General features: G+C 41.5%; 1 protein-coding gene across 1 annotated transcript in view; it reads left to right on the top strand.

Annotated features, from left to right (window-relative positions):
• The window catches only part of ALPK1 (alpha kinase 1), a 280,064-nt gene that overhangs the window by 167,747 nt on the left and 88,555 nt on the right, over positions 1–23,762 (top strand). The window contains exon 3 of the mRNA XM_069743837.1: positions 17,316–17,470. Within this exon, the coding sequence (XP_069599938.1) occupies positions 17,316–17,470 (155 nt within the window). The remainder of the gene's footprint in view (positions 1–17,315; positions 17,471–23,762) is intronic.

Raw genomic sequence — 23,762 nt, 5'->3', positions numbered from 1 at the left:
TCATTTTCTTCCGGACTGTGCCTGTCGCTGATTGGTCGCGGCAGCCATGACAGGCAGCTGGCGAGACCAATCAGCGAATGAATAACCGTGACAGAAGGACAGACAGACGGAAGTGACCCTTAGACAATTATATAGTAGATATATATATAAAGCATTTTTACATGTACGGCGCATGTCGTGAAGGGGTTAACCCCTTTACCCCCAAGGGTGGTTTGCACGTTAATGACCAGGCCAATTTTTACAATTCTGACCACTGTCCCTTTATGAGGTTATAACTCTGGAACGCTTCAACGGATCCCAGTGATTCTGACATTGTTTTCTCATGACATATTGTACTTCATGATAGTGGTAAAAATTCTTTGATAGTACCTGCGTTTATTTGTGAAAAAAACGGAAATTTGGCGAAAATTATGAAAATTTTTGCAATTTTCCAACTTTGAATTTTTATGCAATTAAATCACAGAGATATGTCACACAAAATACTTAATAAGTAACATTTCCCACATGTCTACTTTACTTCAGCACAATTTTGGAACCAAAATTTTTTTTGTTAGGGAGTTATAAGGGTTAAAAGTTGACCAGCAATTTCTCATTTTTACAACACCATTTTTTTTTTTAGGGACCACATCTCATTTGAAGTCATTTTGAGGGGTCTATATGATAGAAAATACCCAAGTGTGACACCATCCTAAAAACTGCACACCTCAAGGTGCTCAAAACCATATTCAAGAAGTTTATTAACCCTTCTGGTGCTTCACAGGAATTTTTGGAATGTTTAAATAAAAATGAACATTTAACTTTTTTTCACAAAAAATTTACTTCAGCTCCAATTTGTTTTATTTTACCAAGGGTAACAGGAGAAAATGGACCCCAAAAGCTGTTGTACAATTTGTCCTGAGTACACCGATACCCCATATGTGGGGGTAAACCACTGTTTGGGCGCATGACAGAGCTCGGAAGCGAAGGAGCGCCATTTGACTTTTCAATGCAAAATTGACTGGAATCGAGATGGGACGCCATGTTTCGTTTGGAGAGCCCCTGATGTGCCTAAACATTGAAACCCCCCACAAATGACACCATTTTGGAAAGTAGACCCCCTAAGGAACTTATCTAGAGGTGTGGTGAGCACTTTGACCCACCAAGTGCTTCACAGAAGTTTATAATGCAGAACCGTAAAAATAAAAAATCATATTTTTTCACAAAAATTATCTTTTAGCCCGAAAATGTTACCAATAAAAACGTCAACTCGTCCCTCAAAAAACAAGACCTCACATGACTCTTTGGACCAAAATATGGAAAAATTATAGCTCTCAAAATGTGGTAACGCAAAAAATATTTTTTGTAATAAAAAGCGTCTTTCCGTGTGTGACGGATGCCAATCATAAAAATTCGCTAAATAACCCGCTATAAATAGTAAATCAAACCCCCCCTTCATCACCCCCTTGGTTAAGGAAAAATTAAAAAATTTAAAAAATGTGTTTCCATTTTCCCATTAGGGTTAGGTCTAGGGTTGGGGCTAGGGTTAAGGCTACAGTTAGGGTTGGGGCTAAAGTTAGGGTTTGGATTACATTTACGGTTGGGAATAGGGTTGGGATTAGGGTTAGGGGTGTGGTTAGGGTTACCGTTGGGATTAGGGTTAGGGATGTGTTTGGATTAGGGTTTCAGTTATAATTGGGGGGTTTCCACTGTTTAGGCACATCAGGGGCTCTCCAAACGTGGCATGGCATCCGATCTCAATTCCAGCCAATTTTGCGTTAAAAAGTAAAACAGTGCTCCTTCCCTTCCGAGCTCTTCCGTGCACCCAAACAGGAGTTTACCCCAACATATGGGGTATCAGCGTACTCAGGACACATTGGACAACAACTTTTGGGGTCCAATTTCTCCTGTTACCATTGGGAAAATACAAAACTGGGGGCTAAAAAATTATTTTTGTGGAAAAAAAAAATATTTTTTATTTTCACGGCTCTACGTTATAAACAGTAGTGAAACACGTGGGGGTTCAAAGTTCTCACAACACATCTAGACAAGTTCCTTGGGGGGTCTAGTTTCTAATATGGGGTCACTTGTGGGGGGTTTCTACTGTTTAGGTACATTAGGGGCTCTGCAAATGCAATGTGACGCCTGCAGACTAATCCATCTAAGTCTGCATTCCAAATGACCCTCCTTCCCTTCCGAGCTCTGCCATGCCCTCAAATGGTGGTTCCCCTCCACATATGGGGTATCAGCATACTCGGGACACATTGGACAACAACTTTTTGGGTCCAATTTCTCCTGTTACCCTTGGAAAATACAAAACTGGGGGCTAAAATATAATTATTGTGGGATTTTTTATTTTCAGGGCTCTGTGTTATAAACATACACATCTAGATGAGTTCCTTAGGGGGTCTACTTTCCAAAATGGTGTCACTTGTGGGGGGTTTCAATGTTTAGGCACATCAGTGGCTCTCCAAACGCAACATGGCGTCCCATCTCAATTCCTGTCAATTTTGCATTGAAAAGTCAAATGGCGCTCCTTCCCTTCCGAGCTCTCCCATGCGCCCAAACAGAGGTTTATCCCCACATATGGGGTATTGGCGTACTCAGGACAAATTGTACCACAACTTTTGGGGTCCAATTTCTTCTCGTACCCTTGGGAAAATTAAAAAATTGGGGGGCGAAAAGATCATTTTTGTGAAAAAATATGATTTTTTATTTTTACGGCTCTGCATTATAACCTTCTGTGAATCACTTAATGGGTCAAAGTGCTCACCACACATCTAGATAAGTTCCTTAGGGGGTCTACTTTCCAAAATGGTGTCACTTGTGGGGGGGTTTCAATGTTTAGGCACATCAGGGGCTCTCCAAACGCAACATGGCGTCCCATCTCAATTCCAGTCAATTTTGCATTGAAAAGTCAAATGGCGCTCCTTCGCTTCCGAGCTCTGGCATGCGCCCAAACAGTGGTTTATCCCCACATATGAGGTATTGGCGTATTCAGGACAAATTGTGCAACAACTTTTGGCGTTCAATTTTCTCCTGTTACCCTTGGTAAAATAAAACAAATTGGAGCTGAAGTAAATTTTTTGTGAAAAAAAGTTAAATGTTCATTTTTTTTTTAAACATTTCAAAAATTCCTGTGAAACACCTGAAGGGTTAATAAACTTCTTGAATGTGGTTTTGAGCACCTTGAGGGGTGCAGTTTTTAGAATGGTGTCACACTTGGTTATTTTCTATCATATAGACCCCTCAAAATGACTTCAAATGAGATGTGGTCCTTAAAAAAAATGGTGTTGTAAAAATGAGAAATTGCTGGTCAACTTTTAACCCTTATAACTCCCTAACAAAAAAAAATTTTTGGTTCCAAAATTGTGCTGATGTAAAGTAGACATGTGGGAAATGTTACTTATTAAGTATTTTGTGTGACATATCTGTGATTTAATTGCATAAAATTCAAAGTTGGAAAATTGCAAAATTTTCGCCAAATTTCCTTTTTTTTTTCACAAATAAACGCAGGTAATATCAAAGAAATTTTACAACTATCATGAAATAAAATATGTCACGAGAAAACAATGTCAGAATCACTGGGATCCATTGAAGCATTCCAGATTTATAACCTCATAAAGGGACAGTGGTCAGACTTGTAAAAATTGGCCTGGTCATTAACGTGCAAACCACCCTTGGGGGGTAAAGGGGTTAAAGTTCGAAAATTTCAAATTTTTTAAAATTTCAGATTTTTTTTTATAAATAAGCAAAACATGTATTGACCTAAATTTACCATTATCATAAATTACAGTATAATGTGCCACGAAAAAACAATCTCAAAATCACTGTTAATTGAGCCTATGACACCAGACTTAGTGGACATTGGTGTATCACTTCTATTCTCTCAGACTCACCATCCATACACAGAACAGTTCATAGTGTCCTCTCATGTCTCTGTTTATCTTCTCAGACCAGCCAGCCATCCTTCTTTGCCGTAGGCATTTTCACTGGGATTCTTGTGCTCTGTGAAGATTGCTCTTTAGGAAGCATATCTGTCATCCTTCTTGCATCACTGGTCATTTTGGGTGGTCTGTTTGTTAGCCTATGTAAAAAAAACTCTGGTAATTCTACTTATAGGTCATCACTGCCATAAATATTCAAAGAAAATCACCATTACATGACTTTAAGGGGCAGGATAAAGTGGTATCTTTGAAGATGTCATGCTTCATTATGAAGGAAAATCTACAAAGCTCTATGTGGAGGGCATCTTTTCAAATTTGACAAATGGTGACTGTCGCCCACGATTTGATGATATAATTAATTATGCTAGCTTATGTTTTTAGTTAACTTTCAGTAAGGCCTCATTCCGACATCAGTGATTTTTCTCTAATGCGAAGAACGGACCAATTTCCATCAGTGTTTGGTCTGTGTGTCAGTGTTTACCATCAGTACTTAAAGGGACACTGTCACCTGAATTTGGAGGGAACAATCTTCAGCCATGGAGGCGGGGTTTTGGGGTTTTTGATTCACCCGTTCCTTACCCGCTGGCTGCATGCTGCGCAGGCGTGTACTATGGAGGACAGAGAATGAACTTCAATCCAATATTGCAGCCAGCGGGTAAGGAAAGGGTGAATCAAAAACCCCGCCTCCATGGCTGAAGATTGTTCCCTCCAAATTCAGGTGACAGTGTCCCTTTAAGTAAATTCCGTGTGCACTATGTTATGGTGCAGAGACTAGGTTCCCAAACCATCCAGTATATAATATAAAAGTCTCGCACTCAACTTAAATCTTATTGCTTCATAGATTTTTATTGGTATTAAGGTAGCACTGGAAACGTTTCAGCCCTTATTGAGCTTTCATCAGTCACGTGCTGTGCCTTTAAATGTGTGACGACTACGCCATAAATTGGGATACGGGTCGTGCCTGATGCAGTCAAACGACTGCTAGGAAATAAGGTAGAGATTCCATGTATACACAGAGACTATAAATAGAACTTGTGTGGGAAATGTATGTAGTAGAAGGTACTACTACTCCGCGTCTCAGTGGACTTCTCCTATATCCTGGCGGTTCCCCTCCAGCTCCTGTTCTTATGCTGGCCACCCTCTCTGGCATTACCTTCTACTACATACATGGTCCGTGTGTCAGTGTTTACCCATCAGTGTTTGGTCCATGTGTCAGTGTTTACCCATCAGTGTTTGTTCCGTGTGTCAGTGTTTACCAATCAGTGTTTGGTCCATGTATCAGTGTTTACCCATCAGTGTTTGGTCCATGTGTCAGTGTTTACCCATCAGTGTTTGCTCCATGTGTCAGTGTTTACCCATCAGTGTTTGGTCCGTGTGTCAGTGTTTACCCTGTTATGACCTGGTGGTCAGGACAATAATGGACCTGGTGGTTAAGAGCACACGGAATGACCTGATAGTTACTGATAATAAAGGATGAGCTCTGGGACATGGGAACTCTGCTACATCAATCCCTAATCCTATCAAACACACTAGAAATAGCCGTGGATTGCGCCTAACGCTCCCTATGCAACTCGGCACAGCCTAAGGAACTAGCTAGCCCTGAAGATAGAAAAATAAAGCCTACCTTGCCTCAGAGAAATTCCCCAAAGGAAAAGGCAGCCCCCCACACATAATGACTGTGAGTAAAGATGAAAATACAAACACAGAGATGAAATAGATTTAGCAAAGTGAGGCCCGACTTACTGAACAAACCGAGGATAGGAAAGGTTACTTTGCGGTCAGCACAAAAACCTACAAAAAGACCACGCAGAGGGCGCAAAAAAGACCCTCCGCACCGACTCACGGTGCGGAGGCGCTCCCTCTGCGTCCCAGAGCTTCCAGCAAGCAAGACAACAAAAAAAATAGCAAGCTGGACAGAAAAATAGCAAACCAAAGAAATACAAGCTGGAACTTAGCTTCTGCTGGGAAGACAGGTCACAAGAATGATCCAGGAGTGAACTAGACCAATACTGGAACATTGACAGGTGGCATGGAGCAAAGATCTAAGTGGAGTTAAATAGAGCAGCCAGCTAACGAATTAACCTCGTCACCTGTGGAAGGAAACTCAGAAACACCCACCAGAGGAAGCCCATGGACAGAACCAGCCGAAGTACCATTCATGACCACAGGAGGGAGCCCGACAACAGAATTCACAACATTACCCATCAGTGTTTGCTCCATGTGTCAGTGTTTACCCATCAGTGTTTGGTCCGTGTGTCAGTGTTTACCATCAGTGTTTGGTCCATGTGTTATTGTTTACCCATCAGTGTTTGCTCCATGTGTCAGTGTTTACCCATCAATGTTTGGTCCGTGTGTCAGTGTTTACCCATCACTGTTTGCTCCATGTGTCAGTGTTTACCCATCAGTGTTTGATCCATGTGTCAGTGTTTACCCATCAGTGTTTGCTCCATGTGTCAGTGTTTACCCATCAATGTTTGGTCCGTGTGTCAGTGTTTACCCATCAGTGTTTGCTCCATGTGTCAGTGTTTACCCATCAGTGTTTGGTCCGTGTGTCAGTGTTTATCATCAGTGTTTGGTCCATGTGTTATTGTTTACCCATCAGTGTTTGATCCATGTGTCAGTGTTTACCCATCAGTGTTTGCTCCATGTGTCAGTGTTTACCCATCACTGTTTGGTCCGTGTGTCAGTGTTTACCCATCACTGTTTCATCAGTTTTTCTTGCATGCTTCAAAAAACTGCAGGCGGTTTCTTAATCTTCTATCGGTCAGTGAAAACCACTAGGAAGCAACTAGGATGGATCTCAGTGAGTTTTTATTTAATCCATTTATGTGGAAGGGTGAGTTAGATCCATAATTATGATCAAAATCAGTCATGCCTCCATTTGTTTGTTCTTTTGTCGGACTACTCGGTGTACAAAACAAACACGGACTTGTGAACAGCCACATAACGGGTACATGTCTGAATGAGGCCTAAGTGTAGCACACTGTGCCCACTGCCCTGTACTATGGAAATGCGGACCACGTGCCAATGTATAATTCTTCTGTAAGACACCATATTTTACACAATATATTGGTCAGTATTTTTCATTCTCATTACCAAAATCAGGAATAGCATTTAAAGGGTTCTCCTTATAATTGAAAAATTGCTTGACAGTTTTCTATGAAGTCCACCAGTGTTTCTGAGGGATGAATTGCGAGCACAGTTTTTGTCTGCAATTGTACCCAATACTTTTACTGTACAATTTTAAGAGATTTGTCTTCTCTTTAAAGGGACACTGTCACCTGAATTTGGAGGGAACAATCTTCAGCCATGGAGGCGGGGTTTTGGGGTGTTTGATTCACCCTTTCCTTACCCGCCGGCTACATGCTGGCTGCAATATTGGATTGAAGTTCATTCTCTGTCCTCCGTAGTACATGCCTGCACAAAGAAATCTTGCCTTGCGCTGGCGTGTACTATGGAGGACAGAGAATGAACTTCAATCCAATATTGCAGCCAGCATGCAGCCAGCGGGTAAGGAAAGGGTGAATCAAAAACCCCAAAACCCCGCCTCCATGGCTGAAAATGGTTCCCTCCAAATTCAGGTGACAGTGTCCCTTTAATGGATCTTGCTAGAAGCATTGCCGATTATGTGTGCTGGGTAGAAAGACATTTTAGCATAATAGCATCTCCAGTGTCTCCAACTGTATCATTGTAATTAAAATTATAGAAGATAATTGGATTAAATATAACGAAATTGGACAAAATGATAGCCCTCTTAGTGCAGCGTGGCCTGCATGGAATATTTTAGCACAAACAAATGGATTAATGAACTTATTCAGCCTAAATGCATTATTATTTTAGGGTGCGCCAAATTGTGCTGCACCCTTTCCATTATGGCACATTTATCATTTTCAAAACTAACCAGAGACTAATTGACCATTATCATATTATGAATTATTTTTTTTCTGTGTTTTGATATACTGAAGTGGTCATGTCTGTAACATAAATGGCTCTATTCATATTATCTGCCCTTATTGAATCTGATCTTGAATCTAATCTGACACTATGTATTCTATACTCTATCTATACATATACATTCAAGAATGAAAATATCTTTGTTAAAACCTCCCTCTTATAATACCAATATGTAATGTCCTTTACAAGTAATATGGAAAATAATTGCCTTGTGAGACTACACTGACCAAGCAGGGGATGCTTACATACTTGAGATCAGCTGCCAGAACAATCTGGAATGATTCTCTGAACAATCTGGAATGATTCTCTGAACAATCTGGAATGATTCTCTGAACAATCTGGATTGATTCTCTGAACAATCTGGATTGATTCTCTGAACAATCTGAATTGATTCTCCGAACAATCTGAAATTATTCTCTGAACAATCTGAATTGATTCTCTGAACAATCTGGATTGATTCTCTGAACAATCTGGAATGATTCTCTGAACAATCTGGAATGATTCTCTGAACAATCTGGAATTATTCTCTGAACAATCTGAAATTATTCTCTGAACAATCTGAAATTATTCTCTGAACAATCTGAATTGATTCTCTGAACAATCTGGAATGATTCTCTGAACAATCTGGATTGATTCTCTGAACAATCTGGATTGATTCTCTGAACAATCTGGAATTATTCTCTGAACAATCTGGATTGATTCTCTGAACAGTCTGGAATTATTCTCTGAACAATCTGAAATTATTCTCTGAACAATCTGAAATTATTCTCTGTGTTCTGTCTCCGCCATCTAATATTGTTACCCTGATTATCTGTTTGCGTAATTGCAGGTTTCTCAGTATGGATGTTCATATCTTTATTTGTTTTTAGTGCTTTGGCTCCCTCTAGCGGTCAGAGTTATGTTGGCAGTTCAATCTTGTTTTTGTATTATCCATGTCTGATTCTCCTCCTCCTTTGCAATGCATTATGGTAGCTCAGCCTCCATTTCCCTCCATTTTTCCTTTCACTTTCTTCGGTTTGCCTTCAAGGAAAGACGCTTCACTTCATCCCCCTTGCGATTGCATTGCCGGTATGTCTTTATGCTTCCTATAGATATTTCTGCTCTATATTAGCTTAGTTTAACCAGTTGTACTCCTAGTTTAGTCACTAGCTTTCTAAATGTTATGCATAATGTATATCATGTGTATTATGTATTTGTTCTATGCCATGCACTGATTCTATGTATATCATTGTTCACAGTTTCACCGCATCAATATACCACTACGTTTAATAAAGCACAGACTCAACCACAGTCTCCTTATTGGACATCCGGTATAGCGTTTTAGCTGACTGTATAACTAAGTATGAGCCTGCCTCATTTAGTGAGGACAGAACAGTGAAACGGCAACCATCCAACTAGTGGAATTCAATTCACCGGCTACTCAGAGACTAAATACAGCTACAGCAATCTCTGCACAGCCAAGCACTTTCCCATGACACCATGTCTCACAAATCGCATAGGACAAGATCTGTTACTTCCGTCTCCTCAAAGACAACATCCATCAGCAGCGCTGTCGCCATTGCCCGCGCAAATGCTGAAGCTGCCAAAATACGAGCAAGCTTTGCTGACCAAGAGATGCAACTTAAATTAGAAAAAGCACGCCTAGATGACGAAGAGAGAAGGTCGCGCTTAGAGAGAGAAGGTTGCAGTTAGAAAAAGCACGCATAGATGATGAGAGAGCCGATCAAGAGAGAAGGTTGCAGTTAGAAAAATCACGCATAGATGATGAGAGAGCCGATCAAGAGAGAAGGTCGCAGTTAGAGAAGGCACGTGTGGATGCCGCCTTAGAAAGCCTAGCAGCAAAAAGGGAAGCTGCCGCAGCCCTCGCCGAAGCAGAATCGCTAGAAGCCGCGCAAAATCCCAAGCTGCATAGCCAAAGCAGTACGTCGAGTCTGGAGTTTCCACTGCAAGACTCACCACAACGCACATCTCAGTATGTTAATGACCTTCCTGATCCAAACTATAACCCTGAACCAGTACCAAAACCAGAATACGACACCTCTAGCGAAGTGAGCGAGAGTCGTCACGAGGCTCAGGACAGAAACAAACTCGAAAATGTGAGGCAAAACAACTCTGCTAATGACTACCTTGCCCCTCATCAGGTAACCAACGTGGATCACCCTGCTGACGCACCGTACATCAGGCCGAAGCAATACGACACCGGCTGGCGCCACCATTAGGACACTAACAGGTACGAACGCACCTCACATCACTATCAGGGCGACCCATCACCAGTATACTCTGCTGACAACCAGTTCACGACAGAATTTGCCAAGTTCTTCACACGACGTGAACTGGTTGCCAAGGGACTCATGAAATTCACTGACCGAGCTGAAGGTTACAGAGCTTGGAATGCTTCCTTCCAAAATGTCATTAGAGACTTGGGGCTACAACACAGGGAAGAGATAGACCTGTTAGTCAAATACCTGGGAGAAGAGTCAGTCAAACACGCAGTAAGGGTCAGAGACATTAATATAAACCGCCCTGAGACTGGCCTCAAAGAGATCTGGAAAAGGCTGGATGAGTGTTACGGCTCAGCAGAAGTAATAGAAAGAGCCTTGTTCAAAAGAATCGATGACTTTCCTAAAATATCTAACAAAGGTCTCCAGAAACTTAGAGAGCTAAGCGACTTGCTAAAGGAAGTCCAAGTTGCCAAATACGAGGACGACCTACAGGGACTTGCATTTCTCGACACAGCCAGAGGTGTTAACCCTATAGTCCAGAAGTTGCCCTACAATCTACAGGAGAGGAGGCTCACACATGGTTCCACGTACAAATACAAACACAGCGTTCCATTCCCTCCCTTCTCCGTTTTTGTAGACTTCATACACCAACAAGCGAGAATTAGAAACGATCCCAGCTTTGACTTTGCAATACCATATGCCACACCGTCACCACCTGCAAATCCACGCAGAACATCTGTGGCAGTACACAAGACTTATGTTTCTTCTTCAGGTTCTAATTACAGGTCTGCTGGCTGCTCCCAATCAGAAACAAAGGTGCAGGACCCTGACAAGCAGTGCCCACTTCATCAGAAGCCTCATCCTCTCCTGAAATGCAAAGCTTTCAGAGGAAAATCTATGCCAGATCGCAGAAGCTTCCTGAAAGAAAACGGTATCTGCTACAAGTGCTGCTCGTCCACAGCTCATCTCGCCAAGGATTGCAAGGTCAGTGTAAAATGCACAGAATGTGGCACCACAGACCATAACACCGCTCTACACCCTGGCCCAGCTCCATGGAGTACACAAAACATGCCTGCTGACAGTGAGCATGGCGGGGAGGAAAGGAACACTGATACAGCTACGCCAGAGATCACTTCACAATGCACCGAGGTCTGCAAAGGGACAATAGACAGTAGGTCCTGTTCAAAAATGTGCCTCATCAAAGTATACCCGAAGGGCCATAGAGACCAAGCTGTAAGACTGTATGCTATCTTGGATGATCAAAGTAATCGATCCTTGGCTAGATCAACGTTCTTTGACCTATTCAACATCAAAGGGCCAAGCACTCCCTACTCCTTAAAGACGTGTGCAGGTACTGTGACAACAGCAGGCAGGAAAGCTACTGACTACCAGATCGAGTCTTTAGACGGACAATTCTGCCTACCACTACCTACGATCATCGAATGTAACCAGATCCCAGACAATAGATCTGAAATCCCTACACCAGATGTAGCAATCCATCACGCTCACTTAAAACGAATAGCACACCTTATACCAGAACTCGACCATCAGGCCCAGATAATTCTGCTGTTGGGGAGAGATATCCTGCAGGTTCATAAAGTGAGACGTCATATCAATGGACTCCACAATGCTCCCTATGCCCAAAGGCTAGACCTAGGATGGGTCAAAATTGGCAACGTATGCTTGGGACGCATGCACGCCCCATCTTCTGTGACAAGCATGCTGACAAATACATTGGAGAAAGGACGTCCATCTCTGTTTCAACCTTGTAACAATGAGTTCCATGTCAGGGAACTGCCACACAGCATCCAACTGCCCAACCATTTAATAGATTTTACTCACGACAGCAGTATAGTGTCGGGAAGCTATGAGGATCAGTTAGGGTGCACAGTCTTCCAGAGAACTAAGCAGGACAACCAAGTGGCAATGTCGGTAGAGGACAAGTTGTTCTTAGAGGTAATGGACAAGGGACTCGTTAAAGATGAGACCAACAGCTGGGTCGCACCTCTTCCCTTCAAAACCCACAGACCACGTCTACCGAACAACAGAAATCAGGCATTACAACGTTTCTCCTCTCTCATTCGTAATCTGCAAAAGAAACCAGAGATGAAAGATCACTTTTTCTCCTTCATGTCAAAGATTTTTGAAAACCGTCACGCAGAACTAGCTCCCACTCTCAAAGACTCTGAAGAATGCTGGTTCCTACCCATGTTCGGAGTATACCACCCTAAGAAACCAGGCCAGATCAGAGTCGTGTTTGATTCCAGTGCTAAATTTAATGATGTCTCCCTGAATGACGTTCTGCTGACAGGACCAGACCTCAATAACAAACTACTGGGTGTACTTATGCGCTTCCGTAAGGATTCCATTGCCTTCATCGCTGACATCCAGCAAATGTTCCATTGTTTCCTTGTGAGAGAGAGAGACAGGAACTTCCTAAGATTCTTCTGGTACAGAGACAATGATCCTACTAAAGAAGTCACAGAGTATCGCATGAGAGTGCACATCTTTGGCAACAGTCCTTCACCTGCAGTCGCCATTTACAGACTCAAAAGGTCGGCTCAGGAAGAAGAAGCAGAATACGGAACAGATGTCAGACAATTCATAGAAAAGGACTTTTATGTCGACGACTGTCTAAAAGCCATGCCTTCAAATGAGACTGCCATCAGTCTTCTCAGGAGAGCTCAGGACATGCTTGCCTGCTCGAACCTTAGGCTTCATAAAATAGCCTCAAACAGCCAAGAACTCATGGAAGCGTTCCCTTCTCAGGACCTATGTAATGGTCTCAGTGACCTGGACCTGTGGTCAGACCCCGCACCAATGCAACGCAGCCTCGGGCTTCTCTGGAATCTACAATCAGACACTTTCACCTTTCAGGTCAGCCAGGAAGAAAGGCCTTTCACACGTAGAGGCGTCCTGTCTATTCTGACTCATGGATATGTAGAACATAGTGGTGCCTGGATAGACCCTTCTTTTTAGGCGCTTCCGTATTCACCTGTACTCACGTTCATACCGATTAATCAGACAGCTTAACTCAGCCACGATCTCATGTAAGAAGACTCCAGGAAAAGAGAGTTGCTTTAACTGAAATTCTTGTATTATGATGAAAGTAGCAGGTAAAAAGGAATATTCAAGAGAGGACATGTAGTAGGATGCATACAGATGGAGGAATGATGACAAAATGGAGAATAAGGGCGTGAACAAACATACATCACAAGACTACAGTGAGAGAGTTGGGACAAAATACAGGGAAAGGCAAACTTCTGCCTAGAAAGAAGGAACGAACACAAGCAATGCAAATATTAAATGATTTCTCAAGTCGTGAGACATGACACTGTCTACCATCAACAGTCTGTACGACCCCTTGGGTTTCGCAGCTCCTGTTACTATACAAGGCAAGGCCCTACTAAGAGACTTAACTAGGGAAACATCTGACTGGGATGCACCTCTGCCACCTGATAAGAAGATCCAGTGGGAAGAGTGGAAGAACTCGTTAGCGGCACTCTCCAACTTGCATATGCCAAGACCATACACCCCTGTGCCATCTACTGAGATACAGAGCCAAAGACTGTACGTATTTGCAGATGCTTCTGTCAAAGCAATTGCCGCTGTTGCCTACCTCAAAACTGTAGACTCCAAATGTCAGTGCCACATTGGTTTCATCATGGGAAAGGCCAAACTCGCACCACAACCAGAGCACACTATACCCAGGTTAGAGCTTTGTGCCGCAGTCTTAGCCGTTGAGTTAGCGGAGTTCATCGCATCCGAAATGGATATCGACCTGACACAGGCCAAGTTCTACTCAGACAGCAAAGTAGTCCTGGGATATATCCACAACGAAACCAGATGATTCTACGTTTATGTCAATAACAGAGTGCTACGAATCAGGAGATCAGTTCACCCACAGCAGTGGCATTACATACCCACAGACCAGAATCCCGCAGATCATGCAACTAGAGCAGTTGACGCAAGTCGACTAGGAAGCACAACGTGGCTCTCTGGACCAAAACTATTGTACATTGAGGAATGTTTTCCAGACACCTTCGAACTTGTAGGAGAGGACTCAGATGCTGAAATCCGCCCTCAGGTGTCTACACTACATACAATGACCTCTGTTATCCAGCTTGGATCTTGCAGGTTCGACAGATTCTCAAGTTGGAAGTCACTTACTCGAGCCATTACCTGCCTGACACATATAGCTCGCTCATTCATGGCTATCAGAACTTGTGGCACAGAAAAATGTAAAGGTTGGCATCTTTGTAAAAATACCTACGTTACCTCCGACTTAGAGTTCTCTAGAAATCACATCATCCTCACTGTTCAAAGAGAAACCTACTTTGCAGAAATCCAATGTCTTACTAACAAAGCTCCAATACCAGCAAGCAGCGTATTGAGAAAACTCGACCCATTCATCGACAACAGCGGCCTGCTGAGAGTAGGAGGCCGACTCAAAGAAGCTGAGATGGAGTTTGTGGAGAAATTCCCTCTTATACTTCCCGGAAAATGTCATGTTGCCTACCTAATCGTACAACATTACCACAATCTGGTCAAGCACCAAGGAAGACTATTTACAGAAGGAGCCATCAGATCTGCTGGCTTGTGGATCATCGGTGCAAAAAGACTCATCAGTAGTGTCATCTACAAATGTGTTACCTGCCGTAAGCTTCGTGGTTCAACTCAAACCCAAAAGATGGCTGACCTACCAGCAGATAGACTCAGCCCAGACCCTCCCTTTACTACTTTTACTTACGTTGGTCTCGATGTGTTTGGGCCTTGGTCACTTGTTACACGTCGTACGAGAGGCGGCCAAGCCAATAGTAAACGTTGGGCAGTCATGTTCACTTGCATGTCAATCAGAGCCGTCCACATAGAGGTCATCGAGTCCCTTGACACGTCAAGCTTCATCAATGCCTTAAGACGTGTTATGGCCATCCGTGGTCTTATCAAGCACATACGTTCAGACAGAGGTACTAACTTCGTTGGTGCAGCAAAGGAATTAGGAATACCCTCAAATCTAAACTATAAGACTCTCGAGAGGTTCCTCAGTGACCAAGGCTGCACATGGTCATTCAACCCACCTCACTCTTCACATATGGGAGGATCTTGGGAACGAATGATTGGTCTAGTACGGAGAATTCTTGACTCCACTCTTCTTCAAGAAGGAGCAGCGAGACTCACCCACGAAAGTCTCATCACCTTCATGGCTGAAGCTGCAGCTATAATTAACGCAAGACCCCTGGTTCCAGTTCCTAACGACCCTGAGGAGCCTTTGTTATTGACACCAGCTACTTTACTTACCCAGAAAACAGGACTGTCCAGTGCCCCTCCAGGAGGATTCGACGTGAAGGACCTCTACAAGCGCCAATTGAGACAGGTACAAAGTCTTGCAAATACTTTCTGGGACAGGTGGCGCAAACAATATTTGTCTACCCTGCAGCCACGGACGAAGTGGCAAACTACTAAACCTAATCTGAACATAGGTGACCTTGTTCTTGTGAAAGACTGTCAGATTCACCGGCACCAGTGGTATAGTTACCACAACGTTCCCGAGCAAGGACGGCAACGTCCGCAAAGTTGAGCTAAGGATGACCAAAGGGAATGAACCTAAGACATTTTCCAGACCGGTATCTGAACTGGTCCTATTGTTGCCTTCGGAAGAAAGGAGTAGTGACATCCGTTGATGCCAGACGGGGAGTGTTCTGTCTCCGCCATCTAATATTGTTACCCTGATTATCTGTTTGCGTAATTGCAGGTTTCTCAGTATGGATGTTCATATCTTTATTTGTTTTTAGTGCTTTGGCTCCCTCTAGCGGTCAGAGTTATGTTGGCAGTTCAATCTTGTTTTTGTATTATCCATGTCTGATTCTCCTCCTCCTTTGCAATGCATTATGGTAGCTCAGCCTCCATTTCCCTCCATTTTTCCTTTCACTTTCTTCGGTTTGCCTTCAAGGAAAGACGCTTCACTTCATCCCCCTTGCGATTGCATTGCCGGTATGTCTTTATGCTTCCTATAGATATTTCTGCTCTATATTAGCTTAGTTTAACCAGTTGTACTCCTAGTTTAGTCACTAGCTTTCTAAATGTTATGCATAATGTATATCATGTGTATTATGTATCTGTTCTATGCCATGCACTGATTCTATGTATATCATTGTTCACAGTTTCACCGCATCAATATACCACTACGTTTAATAAAGCACAGACTCAACCACAGTCTCCTTATTGGACATCCGGTATAGCGGTTTAGCTGACTGTATAACTAAGTATGAGCCTGCCTCATTTAGTGAGGACAGAACACTCTGAACAATCTGAATTGATTCTCTGAACAATCTGGAATGATTCTCTGAACAATCTGGATTGATTCTCTGAACAATCTGGAATGATTCTCTGAACAATCTGGATTGATTCTCTGAACAATCTGGAATTATTCTCTGAACAATCTGGAATGATTCTCTGAACAATCTGGAATGATTCTCTGCACAATCTGGAATGATTCTCTGAACAATCTGGATTGATTCTCTGAACAATCTGGATTGATTCTCTGAACAATCTGAATTGATTCTCTGAACGATCTGAAATTATTCTCTGAACCATCTGAAATTATTCTCTGAACAATCTGAATTGATTCTCTGAACAATCTGGAATGATTCTCTGAACAATCTGGAATGATTCTCTGAACAATCTGCATTGATTCTCTGAACAATCTGGAATTATAACACATAATGCAATAAACCGTGTCATACACAACATTTTGCTAGAAAGGTAATGGTTGTGGATGTGAAAATGACCATAGATGCAGGCACATGAACATATTATTATGCCTGGGGCTATACTGTTAAGTGCTATGACATGAAAACAATGTTGTTTTAGCAGGTGAAATTAGATTTTTCTTTCTCCTATTGATTACAGAGACGATGGTTTACTTCCTGTAGAGAGTACAAGCTTGTCTCCACTTATCTTAATGATTTGCTTCCCATTAGAAACCTATTTAATGGCCGATTGCTTCACCTTACCTTGAGGGCAGAAGAGAATAGACCTTGAGTTGATAGACATTTTCTTATTATCACTGTTGTGGTAGAGGGCAACAATGTGTAGCAAGTGCACAAAGGTGTATGGAAAGTGAGGTATTCTTATGTGCCGTGCATACCACAACATAACAGATGAGTCTTGTCATTATGTAACGGATATATCTTTAATGCACTTTGACCTTTTTCAGCTTCTCTCCCGGACAATCTGGGGACACTTATCCAAGAGGCAAAGGAAATGAAGTGGCCATTTGTGCCAGAAAGGTGGCAATACAAACAGGCTGTGGGCCCAGAAGACAAAACAAACCTACAAGACCTAATCAACCCGAGGCTGCGGGAGTTACTGGTACGAATTGACCTGTCTGTATCAGTTATGGCAAGAGACATGTGTCTGTGCTTCACTAGGTAACATGTATATACATAAACACTTTGAGGGGTATTTATCATATGTGTTGCGCCAGTATTTTGCTGCCTTTTTAGTTTTTAGGCATATTTTTAAAAGTTGTGTGCTATTGTAAAAGCATTTGTTTGCTCCAAGTCCATTACTTTTTAAATTGAATTTGTTAAAGGTATGTCCCATTTTTTTTCACAGTTTTTTATCCATATTTATGATGTGACTTCTTTTTACACGTCACACAAAATCACTAGTGGTGGAGTGGTATAAAAAAAAATGTGAAAATTGGTTGTAGACTCTTTTTCTCTGAAGAGGCAATTTGCATACAAAATTTGCTCATTACTGGTTATATCTGCTGAGTCGTCCTTCTTTAGTATTAAAGAATTCAGTATTTTCTTGTGGTTTTGTAGCAGAAAAATTGATCGATGTCCATTTCTGAGTTGGTGAAAATTTCAGTGTATCAAAATGGTGTATATAACAGGATAAATTTGGTATAGTTGTCTGAGCGTTAGTCACACGTTTTTCTATAAACTTGCTGTACATATTGTTCTGAATTACACGTGTAGTTTTAGAGCAGAACGTATGGGTCTATTTTGTGATGTGTACCGATTTCCAATAAAGCGCTGTAGGCAGAGTGTCATATTGGGCAAATACAGTCTGCTTGTGCCAGGAAAATATAACATAGAATACAAATAATGCATAGAAAGACTGCAGTAAATACTGTATATATGTAATAAAAAAAAGCATAGGGCGCTTAGTTGACTTTTTTTTTTATAAAAAAGTGTAAAAGCCATCCCACCACAAAAAGGTGTACCCAATTAGGATGGTCCCTAACTAGTAACTCACCTCGCTATGTGCCAGCAGGCCTGAAAATAGACGGGGGCAGAGCAGGACCTGAGCCTGTGTCTAACACCTGCCCTTAACATCTGCCAATGGAAAGCTGAGTAGATAAGGTGCACGGGACAAGGGGGCTGTCTCACCTGCAAATGTACTGAGTACAAGAAACTGAAGCAATACCAAAAGCACAGATACACAGTGTCCAATAACAATCAGTAATAGAAGACACAAGGCAGCTAGCATATAATGACAGCTGCCGAGTACAACCACTATAATGGTGCACATTCGTAACGTTGACATATGTTATGAGTAACTACACCAGAAAAAGGTGGAAGTGTTCCAGTATACCAGGGTAAACCTGGCATGAGAAGAGGGGTTAGAGGGCATTGTTGGAACTAATGTGTGAACAGGGAAGGCCTTTTTGAGACTACAAGACAAATTTAGCCCCTATGACTACTGGGGAAAGGAACCCTACTGGTGCAAGTGGGGTTCTGTTGCAACTTCTGGAAATGTGGGGTTCTTCTCTCAGTATTTGATTATCTGGAAGTGACATGTACGCTTTATTCTCAGTATGACAGTTTATCTTTTACATTTTTAAGAATAAGGAACATCTTATGAAGCTCTGAGCATTCTCTGTATCTGCAGGCTACTCACATGTAAATTCCATAACTAGAAGAATTAATACTTTATGTGGCATAATAATAAGACTTATGGATGATACTAGAGATAATTTAGTTAATTAAATCCTTGAAATTCATTCATATATTTATATCTACGTGGATCATTGTTATCTTTAGTGTCTGACTTTACTCTTCAATCCAATGGCCGAGCACAATGTGATCACTTTTATCTTTTGTGTATGGGTGTGCACGGCGGCGTGCTTTAAGAAGGAAGCCAGCCCCTTACATTTGGCTGATTATGTTGCAACATTAGACTAATTCTGTATTGTCATTTGATTTCAGCTTTTTTTGTGACCTCAGACAGAAATTTATGGCTGATTTTGACCTTTTCTTTGACCCCTGCAAAGCTTCTTAACTTAAAAGAGTACAGTCCTGATTCTGTGAGAATGAGCACCTGCAGGAAGCGCCCCAAGAAACCTGGATAGATGAGAGATTAATGTGGCTAGAATAGCAAAGCAGTGTTTTCCGCATTATGCCCTCTCCACAGGTAGATGGGCCTTTTCTGAGATGATACCAATTATTTATTGCCGAAACATCTGTTGATAACTGCAGCTGCCCCTGTTAAACAAAGCACATCACAGGGTCACAGACTATAAGGACCTGAAATCCTTACCTCATGCTAGTTTCGGACTATTCACCAGCTCTCTGCCTGTGTTCTGCACCCTTCCCCCTCGGACACAAGACCATGGGAAGAGTAAACGTTTCATACATTATCAACAATGTGCTGCCTTCTCCTTCTCATACACTTTGAAGTATCATTTCATCTTCTGAAGCAATTTATAGCTCAGTTATTAAAGCATGAAGGGACAAAAAAAAGACAAGCGTCTTCACTGCCATTCATTACACCAAGGAAATGTTGCAACTTTGACCCATAGATAATAAAGTGTGAATTTTTAGTTTATATAATTATTCTTAGTCATGGCAAGTTTTATTATACATAGCTATATAATAAGTGTATGTACACTAGGAAAGCTTTAAAAGGTGCACAGATTTATCATTATAGTCCAGATAATGCATAGGGATTAAAACATTTATCAAAATTACAATATAAAGGTGCCCAATGCTATGGAATACTTTAGCTATCCAAATTATGTACAATCATTATATTTAGTAATAACTGTAAAACTACAGTGATTATACGGGCCTGGGTCTCTGCAGTCACATGAATAGGAATACATTTATTAAAAATATATTTTTGTATTTTCACAAGTCTAACAACAAAATTTGCACCCTACAATTTGTTGTGCAAGTTCTCCTGAGTATGTCGATTCCCCATATGTGGGGGAAAACTTCTGTTTGGGTGCACAGCAGGGCTTGAAAAGGAAAGGGACGCCATCTCACTTTTTGAATGCAAAATTTGCTGAAATAATTAGCTGATGTCATGCCGTTTTTGAGTGACCCTGATATGCCTAAACAGTGGAAGCACCCAACAATTTACACCGTTTTGGAAGCTAGACCCATCAGGAAACATATGTAGATGTGTGGTGAGCACCTTGAACCCCCAGGTGCTTCAGAGAAGTTTATAAGGTTGAGCCGTGAAAATAAAAAAAAAAAATCAAATTTTTCCCACAAAAATGTTTTTAGCCCAAAATTTTGCATTTTTACAAGGGTAATAGGAGAAATTGCACCGTGCAATTTATTGTGCAATTTATCCTGAGTACACCGATACCCATATGTGGGGGAAATCTACTTTTTAGGTGCACGGCAGGGCTCGGAAGTTAAAAGAGCGCCATTTGACTTTTTTAATGCAAAATTTGCTGGGATACTTAGCAGATGCCATGTTGCATTTTGAGATCCGCTGATATGCCTAAACAGTGGAAACCCCCCACAAGTGATCCCATTTTGGAAACTAGGAATGTATCTTGATGTGTTTTGAGCACCTTGAACCCTCAGGTACTTCACAAAAGTTTATAATGCTGAACTGTGAAATTAAAAAAATCATATTTTTCCCAGAAAAATATTATTTTATTCCCAATTTTTTTATTTTCACGAGAGTAACAGGGCGAAATGGACCCCCAAAATTGTTGTGCAATTTCTTCTGAATACACCAATACCCCATATGTAGTTGAAAACTACTTTTTAGATACATTGCAAAAGTCAGAAGTGAAGAAGCGCCATATTGGAGTTCAGATTTTTCTGGACTGGTTTGAGGGTTCCTTGTCACAGCAGAACGCCCCATAAGTGACCCCATTTTACAAATTACACTTCTCAATGAATTAATCTAGGGGTACAGTGATCATATTAACACTACTGGTGTGTCACAGAATTTTACACCATTGGGCAGTGAAGAAACCATACTTAAATTTTTAATGCAAAAATTTAGTTTTAGCCCAAGGTTTTACATTTTCACAAGAGCAAATGGACAAAAATGGCACCAAAATTTGTCCCACATTTGTCTCCATTTCTGATGAATGTAGAAATACCCCATATGTGGCTTCTTAATCATACGGTGAGAATCAAGAGGGATGGAGCGCTATTTGCCTCCTGAAGCACAGATTTTCCTAGAATAGTTTGCGCACTCTATATACAGAGCCCCCAGGTGCTAGAAAAGCAAAATCCCCCTTCAAGTGACCCCATTTTGGAAATTATACCCCATTGGGAATTTACAGTATCTACAGGTGTAGTGACGATTTTGAGACTGTGGGAGTTTTCCAGAAACAAGCAGCAGTGGATGTTGCTGAGTGAAAATTGAAAACTGCCGTTGTAATGACCAGAGGGTTGTAGTGACCAGTGCATTGTAGTGATCAGTACTTTGTAGTGACCAGAACGTTGTAGTGACCAGTACATTGTGACCAGCTCATGCTTTTGGAGACACTCACGGGTAAATTAGGCGGACTCTCATTGCTACAGAAATGCCAAACATGTGGACGCTAAATAAAGAGAGGGGCATTTGGTTTTGGGAGCACAGAATTTGCTGGATTTCTTTTGGGGAGCGAGGAGCCATTTTGCTTTTCCGGAGCCTTTGTACTACCAGTAAGGTGGAAACCCCTATATTTCCATTGACAAATGATGAACCTGAGTGGGGACTTGTTTTTTTTGTGGATTGATTTGAAACTTTTGTTAGGAACATTTGACATAACATTTGAGATCACATTTGTCCCGCACTCTACGCTGAGCGCTTACTTTGGGGATTTCATCTAAATTTCCGAGTGACATGATTCAGATGAAACCGCCGAGGGATCTATTCACTATAATGAGGCAGAGTTACTCTGGACTCCGACTGGCCTCTGTTCAAGGTTGTCTTTCTATTCAGAGGTGCACAAAACTGAGGCCGACGCACTTTTTTTGCACGCCTAAAAGACGGACGCCTCCGGATCACAGGCCAGACAGCATCCACAGTGCCTCCATCTGTCTCATTATTGGGAATCTTTCTTCTGAATTACGTATTTCAGAGACTTATACGGAAACCCCAGTGTAAGCACTCAGCGTAGAGCGCAGGACAAATATACGTCGAGCCTTACTGCAATCTTTGAGAGGCAGAATTAACAAATCAACAGTAGATGAAGAATTGGTTTTCTTTATTTTTTATGCCGTTCCTCGTGCAGTATAAGTGATTAGATGGCTTTATTCTTCAGGTAGCTGCGATTGCCGCAATACCAGATTTATAGTAATTTTTTACGTTTGGCTGCTGTCACACACTAAAAAAAAACCTTTTTTGCAAAAACAAGTTTTTGCATCACCATATTTTGAGAGCTTCAATTTTTCCATATTTCTGCCGACACAGTAATGTAATGGTTTGTTTTTTGCAGGACGAGTTTTTTGGACAGATTACATTTTTTTATTGCGCTCTATTCCAGTTTTTGGGAGGCAGAATGAACAAACACCAGCAATTCAGGATTTGTTTTTTTGTTTTCTTTTTCTGCCGTTCCGTGTGTTCTAAAATTGATAAGACAGCTTTGTTCTTCGGATCTTTTTTTTTTTTTCCACTGATTGAAATATATGGCAACTTGTTTTTATACAGGACAAGATGATATTTTCAGCTATACCATTTTTATTTACATTCGTTTTTTGATCGCATTTTATTCCACTTTTTGTTCAGCGGTATGATGAAAAAGCATAATTTTTCTTTTACGGTGTTCACTGAAGAGCTTAACTGGTGGGACAGTTTTATGGGTCAAGTAGTTCTGGACTCTGCGATAGCAAACATACTTTTTGGTTTATTTATGTATTTTTTTAATTAAAATATTTATTTTGGATACAAAATATTTTTGTATTTTTTATTATTATTTTGTGATTTTCTTTTCCAGATTTTTTTTTCAATTTTTTTTTACTTTATTTTTACTTTGTTACTAAGTCCCTCTATGAGACTTTCACTTTTTGCAATTTGCTCACAGTTCTAATGCATTGCAATTGCATTGCCGTGCAGACACAAATTGGTTAGATCATGCACTGTGCACGATTTAACTAACTAGTAACTTGCTAGTACCTGGTGACCTGTCATGATGACATCAGGTCCCCCTGTCAACAATCAGGCCCCCACGATGAAGTTGTGGGGGTGCCAATCAGAGTGCAGAGGGGGCTCCCTCTGCATGCCTGCTAAATACTGCGATCGCCAGCAATCACAGTACTTAGGTGCTTATAGTGCCAGGAGCATTGTGGGCACCGCTCCTGCACTGAATGCTGGATGTCAGTTGATTCTGTCAGCCTCTGTGCGCACAAAATCGCCCTGACGCATCTGTACGTCCAAGGTCAATAAATACCAGCCAACCTGCACGTGTGGATACGTC

This window comes from Ranitomeya imitator, chromosome 1 (assembly GCF_032444005.1).
Source record: "Ranitomeya imitator isolate aRanImi1 chromosome 1, aRanImi1.pri, whole genome shotgun sequence".
Lineage (NCBI taxonomy): Eukaryota > Metazoa > Chordata > Amphibia > Anura > Dendrobatidae > Ranitomeya > Ranitomeya imitator.
This window is presented reverse-complemented; position numbering and strand designations above follow the sequence as displayed.